The 17,663-nt window shown below is 37.4% G+C and overlaps 2 gene segments (V, D, J or C); both read left to right on the top strand.

Annotated features, from left to right (window-relative positions):
* Positions 1 to 12,681: 12,681 nt before the first annotated feature.
* On the top strand, positions 12,682 to 13,381 carry LOC124386989. The segment is given in 2 exon segments: positions 12,682 to 12,730; positions 13,026 to 13,381. Coding segments are annotated over 2 exon segments (396 nt in total).
* A 1,645-nt stretch (positions 13,382 to 15,026) lies between these two features.
* Positions 15,027 to 15,486, top strand: LOC124387707 (the record flags this gene model as incomplete). The annotated part of the segment is given in 2 exon segments: positions 15,027 to 15,093; positions 15,200 to 15,486. Coding segments are annotated over 2 exon segments (330 nt in total), but the record flags the coding sequence as incomplete, so codon positions are not given.
* Between the last annotated feature and the right edge of the window lie 2,177 nt (positions 15,487 to 17,663).

The following is a 17,663-nucleotide window of genomic DNA, read 5'->3' as shown; positions in this document are numbered from 1 at the left end:
GTGGTCAGTCTGTTAGATAGTCCAGTGTCCAGGCAGACAGATGATGGTCTACTCCCATGTACACCATCTTATCCCTCAGGAGCGCAGGTTGGATGGTGTTGAAAGCACTAGAGAAGTCAAAAAACATGACTCTCACAGTGCTCCCAGCCTTTCCAGGTGTGAAATAGCCCGATTTAGGAGGAAGATGACTGCGTCTTCCACTCCAATGCCAGGTTGGTAGGCAAACTGAAGTGGATCCATTGATGGGCTCACCAGAGGTCGGAGATGAGTGAGCACTAGCCTCTCCAATGTCTTCATCAGATGCGAGGTCAGCGCTACTGGTCGATAGTCTCCAAGTCTTTTGGGCGGCGTCTTTGGTACAGGCACCACGCAAGATGTTTTCCATATCTGTGGCACCTTTCCCAGCTTCAGGCTCAGGTCAAACATGTACAGCAGTATGCCGCACAGCTGGTCAGCACAGGTCTTAAGTAGCCTGGAGCTGATGCCGTCTGGGCCTGCAGCCTTCTTCGCTTTGATCTTCCTGAGCTCCATTCTCACCTGGGCTTCTGTAAGGGGCAGTGTGTATTGGCTGGAGTGTTGACTGGAGGGAATCGGCAGGGGTGGGAAGTTAGGTGTGTTGTGTATTGTCTGTGAGCTGATAGCAGTGCAGAAAGAGGTGGGGCTGGAGCTTCTTGCTGTGGAATCAGAGAGGGGGGATTGCAGCAGGGGGGACTGGATGGGGGCAGGAGAGGGTAGCTGATCAAATCTGTTAAAGAATAGATTGAGATCATTCACCCACTTCTGGTCACCCACAGCCTGAGAGCTTGGCTCCTTGTGACCAGTGATGGTTTTGAGCCCTTCCATACACCGCTGACATTGTTCTGCTGCAGCTGATCCTCCATCTTCCTCCTGTAGCATGCTTTTCCTTCCCTGATCTTCTTCCTCAGTTCTCTCTGGACAGTTTTCAGCTCTTCCTTGTTTCCTGATTTAAACACCCTCTTCTTCTCTTTAAGGAGAGTCTTTATATCAGGGTTTATCCATGGTTTGTTGTTGGGAAAACACCGTACAGTCCTGGTGGGTACAGTATTCTCCACACAGAAGTTAATGTAGTCCGTAATACAATCTGTTAGACTGTCAATATCCTCCCCATGTGGACTGCACAATTCCTCCCACATAGTTGTTTCAAAACAGTCTTTCAGAGCCTCATCGGTCTCATCAGACCATGTCGTCACTGTGCGGGAGGTAGCTGGTTGCCTGCATACAAGGGGTTTGTACACAGGTAGGAGATGAATCAGGTTGTGATCCGATCTTCCCAAGGGGGGGAGAGGTGATGAAGCATAGGCCTCCTTTGAGTTTGCATAAAATAAGTCCAGTGTTTTATTGTCTCTGGTGTGGCATGAAACATACTGGGTGAATGTGGGCAGAGTGGAGGATGGAGGCATGATTAAAATCTCCAGAGATAATGAGAAGGGCATTTGGGCTCTGTGTTAACAGTCTGTTAACAACAGAATGCAGGACTTCGCATGCCGATTCACCGTCAGCAGAGGGGGGAATACACGCAGCTATCGCGATAACATGCGAGAATTCCCTCGGCAGATAGTACGGCCTCATGCTAGCGGCTAACAGCTCAATGTCCTTACAGCAGATCTGTTCTTTAATAGTGATGTGTCCAGATTTACACCATCTATTATTCACAAACACTGCCAGTCCTCCTCCCTTTCTCTTACCGCTCTCCATCGTTCTGTCTGCGCGCAGTAAATCAAATCCATCCAGAGCCACGGTCGTGTCCGGTGTTAGCTTGGTTAGCCATGACTCCGTGAACAGCATGATGCTACACTCCCGAATTCTCTGATGCCGGGTAAGAGCCGCTAGCTCGTCCATCTTGTTGGGTAAAGATCTTACATTTCCCATAACGATGGACGGAGAGTTGGTCTGTAACGTCTCCTTTATTCCGACACACAGCTCCAGCACGGTTCCCCCGTCTTCTCCTTCTTAGCTCGCGGGGAATATCCGGTTTTTCTCCTAGTAGCATCGGCATGTTGCGGAATGCTAACAGCTGATCACTGGTGTAAACAATAGGACCGTGGCTATGAACAGAGTTTCCAGACGCGACTGTGAACAAAGTCCAAAGAAGCAGGAAAAGTAGAGCAAACTCGGTGGCTTTGTTTATGTCCATTGTGCAGTTTCCAAAATTACGCATACACTTAAAAGAAAACACAAAGTGCCGGAACACTATAAAATAAATAAAAAAAGCACAAACTTTACGGGAGCTGCTGCAACAGGCTGCCACTTGGGCGGCGCCTAATGGTCATAATGAGTTTGATTATGCAATTCTGGTGTGATGTAAAGTGTTCTGTGTAAAAGTTAAAACATTATGTTCTCTTCTCTATGACAGGTGACTCCATGGCAGATTCAATAGAGCCACTTTTAACTCATAAAGCTGTAGATGAAGGTGATGATGTTACTCTGTTCTGCAGATACAAACCAACCACCTCTACAAAAAGTGACTACCTGCACTGGTACATACAACATCCACAATCTAAACCTGAGTTCCTTCTTTATATTTCTCAAAGAGGAGATTTATATCCAGACAAACCCCCAAGAATGACTGCTGAAATTGATGATGGTGATAAAAAACAAGTGAATCTGATCATCTCCTCTGCTGCTGTATCAGACTCTGCTCTATACTACTGTGCTCTGGCGCCCACAGTGACAGGAAATCCAGCTGCACTGTACAAAAACCCTGACACAGTTTTGCTCTATGGAAAGTAGTTCTGCTGATGATTTTGATTCATTCACATGCTTTCAGAAAAGAGCTATTTCTTTCTCTTGTCATTTATAAAGGGTTTATAGGATGGATTATTAGGCAGCAATAATACCTGATGTCTTCACCTAACAGTCTGATAGTCTCTAAAAGGTAGAAATGTGACAAGAAATTAATTTATAAATGTAGAATATTTGTTTTTATGGACTTGTAAGAGTTGTTTTATTATATTTTGGTTTTAACTGTTCTTTGAGGATCATTATAAGACATTATACATTTTAAAGCCCCCAACTTCCTGAATGTCCACTTTCATCTTTTAACCAGACCCTTTACTCCACCACTATAGCAAACAGTTTCAGAACATCTGGGCAACCACTGCCAAAGTCGGTAACAACTAGCAGACAGTTTTCCAAAAATTCCACCACCTCATTTACTGTATATACTTCAATTAATTTGTGAATTCTCTCAACTATTTTGATTCATATTTCAAACACTGCATTTAACATCCCAGATCATGAACATTTCTGTAAATGCAGGTATTTATTAAATATTAGATTGATATACTGTAATATTCATCTGTATACTGTAGTGATTTTCAGTCTGGTTTCTTTTATGATTTAATCCTTGTAACTATACAGACAGATTTTTGTGAAGCAGTTTTAAGATTGTTAGATATTTGTGTTAAAAGCCCTCTAGATTTTTTTTATTTTAATTTAATTCATTTTAGACCTTTTAATTTTAGAAACTATTATTGGGCAGTGGCAGCTCATCAAAAGGGGCAAATGAGGTCAAAACCAGCCATACATATTATCCATTCCACAAATGTTCATCATAAAGTCTTCATTAACAGCACTTCCTGAACTGTACTATCATCATCCAATACTGGTTTAATGAAATCATTTAAATAATGGTTTGTTTCCCAATTCGATTCGATTTGGGCGGAGCTAGCTGTGGCGAGATACACTTTAGACAGTTTCACAGAGATACTGACATTTATATCTACTGCAAGAGAGGCACCATCATGTTTCACTTATTTCTTTTATAAGATAAAATCATTGGTAAGACTTTAAAAACGCACAAACTTTATGTGGATGCTGGAAATGTGTACTAAAACCTGAATTGGTGACTGATGTCCTTAAGTACATAGAAATGTTGTTGTTGTAATGTGTTCACAGCAGGAGCTGTTGGCAGCAGCATTACACCAGAACAAACCATCATATCTAAATCTGTAGGCAGTATCACCACACTGCAAATATGATACATTAGCTGACTGTCTGCACTGGTATCGACAAAAGCCTCAATCAGGACCATCTACAAATTAAATCACTAGAGCTGAACAAACTGACCCAAGCTATCCATCAAACTCCAGGATCAGAGATGTTCACCTGTTTGACTTAAATACAGTTTCATTTCCAGACCCCAGTATTTACAGCATCAACTATCCACAGTATCAACTACTGAAGATCAACTATCATCTACCTGCCTGTAGATAATGTTTAATGGCTAGTTAGGTGAGATGAAGTCTAATGCAGTGATCTGATTATTAAAAGTGTAATAGTCATGTGTAAAACAGCACCACTTCCTGGGTGTGGAGTCCAGAGACTCTACTGAACTTACTATTAGAGGTCTAAAGCTCTCAGATTCTGCTCTCTATTACTGTGCTTTTAGAGTACCTGCACAGTAATACAGAGTCATTGAAAGGCTGTACAAAAACCCATCAAAGATATTTCTTTTCCCTACTTGTTATCAGTAAACCACAGACACATAAAACATTTGTGGTAAGAGATGCAGCTGAATGAAATAGAAAAGAATAAAGAGGGATTAAAGATGCCAACCACATAAAATTACATTCACAAAAATACATTTACTATATACATTGACATTCATTGACTTTCTGTTCAGTATATATGTGCATGTATATAAATATGATAGATATTTTCCAGGATGTAAGCAGCTTTTCACATACTGAAGGGAAAATGTAAGTACTGGCAAAGAATTTAAATGGAGAAAACTCAGTATTTGGTGAGGTCCATGGATTCCAGATTTTAGTCACTAAGTGCCAAGGATTGGCATTTAAGTATTAAAACTGGTTCTTATGATAATATTGGTGTACATTTGTCCCATATATTTTGAGCCTGTGAAAATGAAGGTGTTATGTACAGAACAGCTGTGAATATAAATATAAAACCTTTTAAATAAAATCTGAACATTTACACTAAAATAACATTGAGTGCTTTATCTCATATCCATTCTAAAATTCTTAAATTCTCTTTAGCAAATGGCTTTACTGTTCAAAAGCTTTTAGAAGTGACACTTTGTACTTCTATACACAGTTATGGAGGAATATGAATAAATATGAGTGGGCGGAGCTACAAGTGGAGACATCAGAGACCATCTCAAATACACAACCCTGACATTTATTTCTAAGGCTGGAGGTCTGAACTAAACACTCAGGATCACAATGTTACTCCTCTTCTTACTTTTTTTCACTATTGCTAAAATTGGTAAGTCTTATTCTGTACATTACAAGTAAAAATACATAATTATTCTAAAGGAAACAAGCACAATTTCAAGTTGTATTTGTGTAATGATGTTATGGTAATGTTTTTATAGCAGATGCTGCAGACAACAACATTAAAGTCTGCCCCAATCACTAATCTTTCATTCCTAGGTACACTCTCCACCACTTCATCCAACTCACTCCAGAATGTTTCCATCTCCTCCATCTCACAGCCCACTTGTGGAGCATTTCCACTGATGACATTTATAATCAACCCTTCAACTTCCAGCTTCACGTTTATCACCCTATCAGAAACTCTCTTCACCTCCACTACACTCATGGAGAGACCACCCCTGCGGAGAGCCAGAACGGAGCAATGGTCCCCGCGGAGATCTGAAGCGGAGCGACGTTCTTGGCGAGGACCAGAGGCAGGACGACGACCCCAGCAGGGACAGGAAGCGGAGAGACGCCCAATGTGGAAGACTGGAGTGGACGCCCTGCGAAGTGGTGCCGCTTTTGCCGAGACTGGGGCTGGTGTCTTCACTCTCTGAGAACCCTGGGACCGTCACGCCCTTCTTACGAGCACCTGTGGGCTTGGTGCCACCTCCAGCATGGCTTGCAGAGACGACCACGCCATAAGAGGATCTCTGCGACTTGGCCTTGCTTTAAGAGGGACCCTGTGACGTGGCTTCGTCTTGAGGGAAACCCTGAGGCGTGGCTTCGCCTTCAGGGGGACTTGGAGGCAAGCTGTTGCCTTCATGGAGACTGTGGAGCGAGCCATCGCCTTCCTGGAGACTGTGAAGCATGCCCTCCCCTCCTGGCTCTCCTGGAAGCCTAAGAGTGGAGCGGAGCTCGCCTGGAGACCTTGGAGCGAAGAGGGGCTCGCCTGGAGACCTTGGAGCGGATTGGTGCTCTTCGGGGACTCTCTGGAGCGGAGCCGAGCTCTCACGGAGGTCCTGGGACAGAGCCAAACTCTAACGGAGGTCCTGGGACAGAGTCAAGCTCTCCTCGGGACACTGGGGTGGAACTGAGCTCTCAAGGACTCTCTGGAGCAGAACTGAGCTCTCAGGGACTCTCTGGAGCAGAACTGAGCTTTAGGGGACTCTCTGGAGCGGAACTGAGCTCTCGGGGACTCTCTGGAGCGGAACTGAGGGACAGAGAGGAGCTCACGGGGACGCTCTGGGACAGAGAGGAGCTCACGGGGACGCTCTGGGACAGAGAGGAGCTCACCTGGAGGTCCTGGGGCAGAGCTGCGCTCATCTGGAGGCCCTGGGGTGGAGGGGGACCCCTTGGGCGAAGGGGAGCTCTCGGGGACTTGGCCTAAGCACTCCGGGGGACACTGGAGGGAAGCAGAGCGTAGAAAGCGTGTGCGCTGAAAAACAGCAACCAAAGGATCGGGATAAATATGGGGTGCGCTACGGAAGAGAAGCGCAGCCGTGGAGAGCGTGAGGAGTCTGAAACGGAACGTACATAGTTGGATGGATTCTTGAAAATACCCTTGTCTCAGGGATGCTCAGGGACAGAGAGGAGCTCACGGGGACGCTCTGGGACAGAGAGGATCTCACCGGGACACTCTGGGACAGAGAGGAGCTCACCTGGAGGTCCCTGGGCGGAGCTGCGCTCACCTGGAGGCCCTGGGGCGGAGGGGGACCCTTTGGGTGAAGGGGAGCTCTCGGGGACGCTCTGGAGCAAAGCTAAGCACTCCAGGGGACACTGGAGCAAAGCAGAGCATAGAAAGCGTGTGCGCTGAAAAACAGCAACCGAAGGATCGGGATAAATATGGGGTGCGCTTCGGAAGAGAAGCGCAGCCATGGAGAGCATGAGGAGTCTGAAACGGAACGTACGTAGCGGGATGGATTCTTGAAAATACCCTTGTCCTTCTTCAACTCATTTTTTTTCCCCTTAAAAAATATAGTAACACATCTTCTTTTGTTTCTATCAGATGCTTCTCTGATGTGTGCAAAGCAGTTGGTGTTCTGTTGGTCAGTCTCAGCTGATGTGGTTGTGGTTACTATGTTATTGCACCATGGTAAGATTAGATGTTAATTCTGGAAAACAAATAGTAGGATTTTCAGGCTGTTAATTATGAGTTAAACATCAAGCCTTTTGATTATACAAACCACTCCCTAAAAAGAGCAACAACTTCAGCTGACTTTAGATGATTATTCAGTTCATCTGGATAAAAATCAAACTATGTATATTCTCTATATCAAGATATTAATTGCTTGAAATTGCAGAGTCGGGGTTTCCTGCTTTGGAGTCATTTTATATTTTATTATTTGTTTTTAATGGTTGTTCAAATACAGGAGCAATCGTGACTGCTAGGTCACCATCAACTGGGGCAAAATTTACCCAGCAATGTATTATCATTTTAACTTAGAGAGCATGCAGCTGACATCGGCATCTTGAGGATCAACTCACTCTTCAACTGCCTGAATTGTTTAGAATGTTTGACTTGATTAAATTTTTCTGTAACATTGTATAACTGGTAATGGTACAGGATACACTGATGGCTTCACCTGCCGTGCTAACAAAATATGGAATCATGCAATGGCATATCTGCAATACTTTTTTTTTTAAACCAAGTACCTGCATGTCTTCCCTCACCACATCCATAAACCTCCTCCTTGGTCTTCCTTTTTTCCTCCTTCCTGGCGGCTCCATCATTAGCATTCTCCTACCGATACACCCCGTGTCCCTCCTACACATGCCCAAACCATCTCAATAGGACCTCTCTCACTTTTCCTCCAAACGACCAACATTGACGGTCCCTCTAATAAACTAATTTCTAATCCTGCCCATTCTCATCACTCCCAATGAAATTTTAACATCTTCAGCTCAGCTTTTAGTCAATGCCACTGTAGTCAGTAGGAGTAAGACAGAGTACATGTGTGTGAATGAGAGGGAGGGCAGTGAAGTGGTGTGGTTGCAGGGAGAAGAGGTGGTGAAGGTGGATGACTTCAGGAAACTGGGGTTACAGTGCAAAGTTCGTTGGTTCGTGATCTGCATATTTGATTTGGCACATGTTTTAAGGCGGATGCCCTTCCTAACGCAACCCTCCGAATTTATCTAAGAGTGCACTGGCTTGTAATGACTGGGTTTTGGAATAATGCTGTAAAATAACAAAATGTGGAAAAAGTGAAGCGCTGTGAATACTCTTCTGATGCACTGTACTACAACAGCAGTACTTCCTGGGTGTGGCCTTCTAGAGATGAGTTCCCTCATGTGTAAAGTTCAGCACATACAGCACTATTATACAGAATCCTCACAGAGCTGTGTTCAGAAATGACTCAATTCTACAACTTACTGTACATAGTGAGATACACAACACTGATTCTCACTGTAGTTACACGTAATTCACCTGTAAATTCAGTGTACTATTTCGTATTTAGGTTTGAGGTTTTAGGCTATTTATTTCTTCAAACAATGTTTTAGTGTGCTTACAAAATTACATATTTATTATTTTCTTTACAGCAGGCAGTTTTGCAGATAAAATTGGGCCAACAGATGCAGACACCAACAAGAAGGAAACAGAAACTGTTACTCTGAAATGTTCATATGAGACAAGCAATGAAATTATTAGGCTTTACTGGTACAAACAAAATCCTAACAGCGCTCCACAGTTTTCTCTGTATAAAGGTGCAGGGTTATGGAAAGGATCTGGGAGCACTCCTACTGACACTCGATTAGAGGCAGAAACAAGCAGATACACTACTAAACTTACTATCAGAGGTCTAAAGCTCTCAGATTCTGCTCTCTATCACTGCGCTCTTCATGTAGGATACACAGTAATACAACGTAAGTAAAAGGCTGTACAAAAACCCACCTTTAAGTAAAACCACAGAAGATTAGATATTTCCTTTACAAACTTGTTATTAGTTAACCACAGACACAAGCAACATTTGTGGTAACAGATGCAAATGAAAGACTTAGAGAAGAAAAATGGAAAAAGGATTACCACACCCACACATGAATCATGGGAGTTTGTATGTATTTATATAATATGTAGTAGTCTTTTTAATGTGTTAGTGAAACTGATAAATATTAGAATTTTTTCAATTAGTGATTAGTGAATTAATGCATTAGTATGCGGATCACGAACTTAATACTGGATCGGTTGAGGTCCAGGTTACCAACGACCACAGGTATTGTTAGCCAACAGGGTACCAGTGGAAATTGGGTTACAGTTGGCTGAAGGAGGAGAAGGAGAGGAGGAAGACATCTACAGAGACAGAAGGCCAGGGATAAGGTTTATGGAAGTGGTGAGGGAAGACATGCAGGTAGTTGTTTTGAAAGAGGCAGATGTAGAGGACAGGGGGGGTATGGAGATGGATGATCCACTGTGGTGACCCCTCAGCATCGAGAACAATGATGGGTGAGCTCCATTAATTGTTTAACATACCCTATACATGCTTGTTATGACCTTGAGAGAAGCCAAAAAATGAAGATGTGAAGTAGTCAAGTCAAGTCAAGTCAAGTCAAGTCAAGTCAAGTCAAGTCAAGTCAAGTCAAGTCAAGTCAAGTCAAGTCAAGTCAAGTCAAGTCAAGTCAAGTCAAGTCAAGTCAAGTCAAGTCAAGTCAAGTCAAGTCAAGTCAAGTCAAGTCAAGTCAAGTCAAGTCAAGTCAAGTCAAGTCAAGTCAAGTCAAGTCAAGTCAAGTCAAGTCAAGTCAAGTCAAGTCAAGTCAAGTCAAGTCAAGTCAAGTCAAGTCAAGTCAAGTCAAGTCAAGTCAAGTCAAGTCAAGTCAAGTCAAGTCAAGTCAAGTCAAGTCAAGTCAAGTCAAGTCAAGTCAAGTCAAGTCAAGTCAAGTCAAGTCAAGTCAAGTCAAGTCAAGTCAAGTCAAGTCAAGTCAAGTCAAGTCAAGTCAAGTCAAGTCAAGTCAAGTCAAGTCAAGTCAAGTCAAGTCAAGTCAAGTCAAGTCAAGTCAAGTCAAGTCAAGTCAAGTCAAGTCAAGTCAAGTCAAGTCAAGTCAAGTCAAGTCAAGTCAAGTCAAGTCAAGTCAAGTCAAGTCAAGTCAAGTCAAGTCAAGTCAAGTCAAGTCAAGTCAAGTCAAGTCAAGTCAAGTCAAGTCAAGTCAAGTCAAGTCAAGTCAAGTCAAGTCAAGTCAAGTCAAGTCAAGTCAAGTCAAGTCAAGTCAAGTCAAGTCAAGTCAAGTCAAGTCAAGTCAAGTCAAGTCAAGTCAAGTCAAGTCAAGTCAAGTCAAGTCAAGTCAAGTCAAGTCAAGTCAAGTCAAGTCAAGTCAAGTCAAGTCAAGTCAAGTCAAGTCAAGTCAAGTCAAGTCAAGTCAAGTCAAGTCAAGTCAAGTCAAGTCAAGTCAAGTCAAGTCAAGTCAAGTCAAGTCAAGTCAAGTCAAGTCAAGTCAAGTCAAGTCAAGTCAAGTCAAGTCAAGTCAAGTCAAGTCAAGTCAAGTCAAGTCAAGTCAAGTTTATTTGTATAGTGCTTTTTACAACAGACATTGTCTCAAAGCAGCTTTACAGAAATCAACAGTCAAGGTGAATGGTGTGTGTTTATCCCTGATGAGCAGCCATGGCGACTGTGGCAAGGAAGAACTCCCTTAGATGTTATAAGGAAGAAACCTTAAGAGGAAACAGACTTAAAAGGGGAACCCATCCTCATTTGGGTGACATCAAGAGTTTGATCATAAATCTTTCAACAATACAGAACACTGGAGAGTGAGAACTAACATGAGCACTGGAATATATGATTATAAGTAAATGTTCTTTCAACAGTCTTTGGTATAAATGTAGGAGCTACTGAGCTCAACATTTGTGATCATCACAGATCCAGCATCAGCTTCTCCACACCATGATTTAGAAGAACATAAGTTACGGTGGCCAAGAAGTGCAAATCACATTAACAAATCAGAAAACACATTAACAAATCAGAAAACACATTAACAAATCAGAAAACACATTAACAAATCCAAAAACACAACGACAATTCAGATAAACCGGAAAAGGTTTTAGCTTGTGGTAAGGAAGGTTTAGTTTGTGAATGGAACACTTACCGATCATTGGACGAGACACCTGTCAATCAAGATATACAGGAAGTATAAAATCTTATAACTTTGATTCTTGTACATGTGTAAAGTTCTCTGTTTACTTTAAACTATTATTTATTTCGATTTGTGCACCTTTAAATATAAGAAAATAAGAAGTAAACATTGGCAAGGAGAAAATGGAATTAATTTAAATCTACTTTAAGGAAGGAAATTCATATGCAGTGATGTTGGAGATGCTGCAGTATATCATCACATGAAGATTAGTTTGTACACTTTTACACAGACGTTCCAACTTTCTCCTGCTGCAGACTGTTACTTCAGAAGCTTTATAGTCTGATATCCATAACTGGCTTTACCCAAAGTTTCCCCATATAAGAAATTTCACTAAGAAATTTCACTGTGAAGGACATTATCTTTGGACTTGTAATAAACAATAACAAAGACGACTTTCTTGTTAATAATTTACTTCTGATGGAAAGATTTTATATACACAAATCGAAATACTTGAAAGTGAAACCTAAAAACGTTTTTTTTTTTTGCATTTTATAATGAGTTCATTTCTGTCACAAAAACCATTGAAGTGATAAAAAAAAAAAAAAATGCAATGAATCTTTTATCCTTTATAGAAAAATATATATTTTTTAAATTTTATTTTATTATTTTTATTATTATAAATTTTATTTATTTATAATTTTTTCCCACTTTCTCCTAAATAAATGTGTATATATTTGTATTTTCATGCACCTGTTCTGTGTATTTTAATGTAAATTGTACTTGTTATTGCCACGTGGTTTGTATATTATTTGTTATATAATTGCTTAATAAAAAAATTATAATATTTTAACAAAAAAAAAAAAAAAAAAAGACTGTTGTACTTCCTGTATATCTTGAATGACAGGTGTCTTGTCCAACGATCGGTAAGTTTCCATTCACAAACTATACCTACCTTTTCCGGTTTGTCTGAATTGTTGTGTTTTCAGATTTGTTAATGTGTTCTGCACTTCTTGGCCACCGTAATAAGTAGATTGACAGCTATAATTACAATAAAGGATGTAGAGAAAGGAGATTAGCTAAGTTAGCATAGTTTCTGTACTAGTTTGGACACAATTTACAAATATATACATTGGAGCTAAGTTCAGTCTAGAGTTCATATTCGGTCTGGGGCTAATGGCAGCCATGTTTTTGTGGCATTTGCTGTTTGCTACCTCATTTAATTTTAAATGCAACTTATCCCAACAATAAATCACGCTTTTACTTTATTTTATTTAAAAAATGGAAGGTGACTATTTTCAAGGGTTAAACCGTACTTTGCCGTTCAGGGATGCAGTACTTAGCGCCCCCTGGTGACAAATCCACTCAGGAACAGTGTAAGAAGGTGGAGCTCCACAGGCTTCTTTAGTAAACTGCACTCATTCCCTTTTTTCTTTCAGCAGCTTCCATCTCCATCATGCTGCTCTTTCTACTGTTTCTACTAGTGCTTCTTCTCTGTAAGTTCATCTCAATATCATTTCTAAATAAGTATAAACGAGATGCTTTAATTACTAAAAGTTACTTCAAAGAAATCTGTCCTTTATATTAACCTTAAAAATGTTTTACAGAAGAAAGTGGGTTCTTCATAGATCATCTTGTGTTACATTTATCCCGTGTATCTTTTTAAAGGCTTTATGAGTTTAAAACTGTAAAGAAATGTTAAAGTATAAGAAACAAAACTGTTTTAGATTATAAGAATGTATTTGAATAATATATATGATTATAATTTTCTGAAATGAATGTCCTCTTCAGGTGAGAGCACACAGGACAGCATTACTCCCACATCTTCTGCTGTCTATGCTAAAGAGGAGCAAGCAGTTACACTCTCCTGTGTTTATGAATACACTCTTACTATGAACAATATACAGTGGTATCGACAATATTCCAACGCTGCACCAGATTTCCTCGTTCTCCTGATGGAATCAGGAGCAAATCAGAGAGCTGAAACTCCTCATCCTCATATATCTGCTAAAATTCATAAGAGCGTGAAGCGTGTGGATTTGGAGATCTTCTCTGCTTCAGTATCAGACTCTGCATTGTACTACTGCATCCTGCAGCCCACAGTGACAGGAAACTCAAATACACTGTACAAAAACTACTTCATATAAAAGATTATTGTTTTACTTTTCCCCAGTAGGGGAGCTGTCCCACACTTTGGTTTTGCTTTGAATGTTTATGATGTTTGTGCTTGAATATATTGTATGTGTAAACTTTACCTTCCAATCTAAAGTCTACTTCAACTCTGTCTATAAAGAACAAATATTTTATTTATTTATTTTATCCAAGATTCAATAAAAGTGGTATACAAACTCAACACTCTTATATAGTGTATTATTTTGTTTGAAATATTGAATGTGTGCTGGAAACTACACAAAATATAGATTATTAATATATACCACAATTTTTATAAAAACAACTGTACAATTTAAGCAATTTTTGATACAATAAAAAAAAAAAAAAAAAAAAAAAAAAAAAAAAAAAAAAAAAAAAAAAAAAAAAAAAAAAAAAAAAAAAAAAAAAAAAAAAAAAAAAAAAAAAAAAAAAAAAAAAAAAAAAAAAAAAAAAAAAAAAAAAAAAAAAAAAAAAAAAAAAAAAAAAAAAAAAAAAAAAAAAAAAAAAAAAAAAAAAAAAAAAAAAAAAAAAAAAAAAAAAAAAAAAAAAAAAAAAAAAAAAAAAAAAAAAAAAAAAAAAAAAAAAAAAAAAAAAAAAAAAAAAAAAAAAAAAAAAAAAAAAAAAAAAAAAAAAAAAAAAAAAAAAAAAAAAAAAAAAAAAAAAAAAAAAAAAAAAAAAAAAAAAAAAAAAAAAAAAAAAAAAAAAAAAAAAAAAAAAAAAAAAAAAAAAAAAAAAAAAAAAAAAAAAAAAAAAAAAAAAAAAAAAAAAAAAAAAAAAAAAAAAAAAAAAAAAAAAAAAAAAAAAAAAAAAAAAAAAAAAAAAAAAAAAAAAAAAAAAAAAAAAAAAAAAAAAAAAAAAAAAAAAAAAAAAAAAAAAAAAAAAAAAAAAAAAAAAAAAAAAAAAAAAAAAAAAAAAAAAAAAAAAAAAAAAAAAAAAAAAAAAAAAAAAAAAAAAAAAAAAAAAAAAAAAAAAAAAAAAAAAAAAAAAAAAAAAAAAAAAAAAAAAAAAAAAAAAAAAAAAAAAAAAAAAAAAAAAAAAAAAAAAAAAAAAAAAAAAAAAAAAAAAAAAAAAAAAAAAAAAAAAAAAAAAAAAAAAAAAAAAAAAAAAAAAAAAAAAAAAAAAAAAAAAAAAAAAAAAAAAAAAAAAAAAAAAAAAAAAAAAAAAAAAAAAAAAAAAAAAAAAAAAAAAAAAAAAAAAAAAAAAAAAAAAAAAAAAAAAAAAAAAAAAAAAAAAAAAAAAAAAAAAAAAAAAAAAAAAAAAAAAAAAAAAAAAAAAAAAAAAAAAAAAAAAAAAAAAAAAAAAAAAAAAAAAAAAAAAAAAAAAAAAAAAAAAAAAAAAAAAAAAAAAAAAAAAAAAAAAAAAAAAAAAAAAAAAAAAAAAAAAAAAAAAAAAAAAAAAAAAAAAAAAAAAAAAAAAAAAAAAAAAAAAAAAAAAAAAAAAAAAAAAAAAAAAAAAAAAAAAAAAAAAAAAAAAAAAAAAAAAAAAAAAAAAAATAAATAAAATAAATATGTACAACCTTTACAGTAAAATGAAGCAAGTTTAGATGTCTATAAATAAATATGAGTGGGCGGAGCTACAAGTGGAGACATCAGAGACAATCTCACATACACAACCCTGATATTTATTTCTAGAGCTGGATGTCTGAACTAAACACTCAGGATCACAATGTTACTCCTCTTCTTACTTTTCTTCACTATTGCTGATATTGGTAAGTTTTATATTACATGTGAAATTATTATTTTTGAATGAACAGAAACCACTTAAATGTATTATTTAAAAAATGGTCATGAAATTATTGTATGTTTCTTTAATAGTTGAAGCTGCTGATATCAGCATTAAACCAGAAGAAACCACTTTATCTGTAACTGAAGGCAGCAACATCACACTGTCCTGCACATATACTGGATCAGTTTACAGACTTCACTGGTATCAACAAAAACCTGGATCAAGACCAGAGTTTCTGCTGCTGATTGATGAAAGCGGTAAACAAGTCATAGAAGCTCAACCACCTCATCCACGCTTGTCAATCCAACTGGGGAAAATGAATAAGAAAGTGGATCTGATCATCTCCTCTGCTGCTGTATCAGACTCTGCTCTATACAACTGTGCTCTGGTGCCCACAGTGACAGGAAATCCAGCTGCACTGTACAAAAACCTCTACACAGTTTTGTTATATTGAAGGCAGTTCTGTAAATTAACATGCCTTTGTTGGGGGATTCTCTATTTATCTCTCTCAATATAAAGAGTTGATATCATTTACACATATTTCATCATTAGAGGACAACATTAATCCTTTAATAATTATTTTTCACTGGTCAGGATCATGGTGACTTTAAAGCCTGTATTGAGATCTGCTTAGTGTGAGGTGAGAATACACTTGGATCTGAATGTCAGTCTTCTGCAACACCCTGCACAAACCCTTTCACACACTCATTCACACTGAGGGACATTTAATCCCAGCAAATTTAGTACTGTCAAGTTTTGTTGGAAACCGACACATACACTGGGTGAAATCACAAAACTGCACACAAACTGACAGTAACTTCACCTCAGCATCAAACTAGGAACCCTGGAGCTGTGATGCAGCAACACTACTCACAAAAACCTCTACACCTTTATGTTATACTGAAAACTGCCAACAGGGGGAGACAGTGGATTAGTGGTTGGCATGTTTGTTTTCACCTTTGAGACTGAGGGTTCTGAATCTCACATCCATTGTGTGTGCTGAATTTGTTTCCACTGTGCTTCAGATGTTTCCTCCACCAACCCAAAGACGTGCCTTGTTGGCTAATTGTTGTCCATATAATCTGTATTATGTGAATGTGTGTCAGTGTGTATGATTGTGTCCTACAATGGACTCCACAAAACATTTTTTTCGTATCTTTAAACAAGTGACTAAAACAGCCTTTATTACAAGTACAGTTCTGCCTTTTTGTACAGTGTTCAGTGTGAGAAAGTTTGAAGGGAAAAAAGTGAATCATTTCTCAAAAGTGTTTGTTTAAAACATTCAGTTTTTAATTTAATTTAATTTGTATAGAGGTTTTAACAATAAACATTCTCTCAAAGTACTTTTACAGAAATAAATAGATTACAAGAATATATATTAGCTAGCTAGCTAGCTAGCTAGCTAGCTAGCTAGCTAGCTAGCTAGATAGATAGATAGACAAGATTTTTTAGGAAAGGAAAACAATTCAAAAGGAACCCATCCTCATCTGGGTGAACAATGTTGGAACTTATTTATGTTTTACAGCTGATTATCTTAAAAACAAATTACTTGAAGAATTAAAAGTTAAACAAGCAGAATCATCTTGTCTTTGTTTATTTATTATTTGTTACTTTTAGTATCAGATATTCATCTATACCACCTTTTCAGCATTATCAGAAAATTCAGTACAACACGGACAATTAAAAAAATATCACATCATAAACTCTCTGATCAAATCTCTAAAATTTAGATTAGTTTAGATTTCACATGAAATAAAGGAAAAATTTACACGACTACAAACTAATGGAATTGATGACAGAATCGTCATGACTACACCTCAGTAAAAGTGGGCGGAGCTCGATGTGGTGAGATACAGTTTAGACAGTTTCACAGAGATACTGACATTTATATCTACTGCAAGACACAACCATCATGTTCCTCTTCTTTCTTTTCATAGTTGTTCAAATCATTGGTAAGTCTTTTATATTCTACACAAACTTTATGTGGATGCTGGAGATTTGTACTGAAACATAAACATGATGATTCAGTTGGTCCTTAAGAAATGACATTAGAAATATTTGTTGTTGTAATGTGTTTACAGCAGGAGCTGTTGGCAGCAGCATTACACCAGAACAAACCATCATATCTTCACCTGAAGGCAGTAACACCACACTGACCTGCACATATGATGACTCAGCTTATTATCTCTACTGGTATCAACAAAAGCCTCAATCAAGACCTGAGTTTCTGCGGATGATTCAAATATCCTCAGATTATGTCAATAGAGCTGAACAACTTGACTCAAGAATATCCATCAGACTTCGTAAAAAAGAAAAGAAAGTAGATCTGGAGATCTTTCCTGCTGCAGTATCAGACTCTGCACTGTACTACTGCGCCATGGAGCCCACAGTGACACAAAACTCATACCCACTGTACAAAAAGCCTTTTTTCTCTCCCAGTAGGGGGAGCTGTTCACCTGTTTCACTTAAATACACTTCTCTGTCTCAGTTCCAGGAGTTTGATGTTTATTTGATATGGTTGGACATCAACAATCATCATCTTACACATGCTAA

The sequence above is a fragment of the Silurus meridionalis genome, chromosome 6 (genome assembly GCF_014805685.1).
Source record: "Silurus meridionalis isolate SWU-2019-XX chromosome 6, ASM1480568v1, whole genome shotgun sequence".
In the NCBI taxonomy this organism is placed as follows: Eukaryota; Metazoa; Chordata; class Actinopteri; order Siluriformes; family Siluridae; genus Silurus; species Silurus meridionalis.
This window is presented reverse-complemented; position numbering and strand designations above follow the sequence as displayed.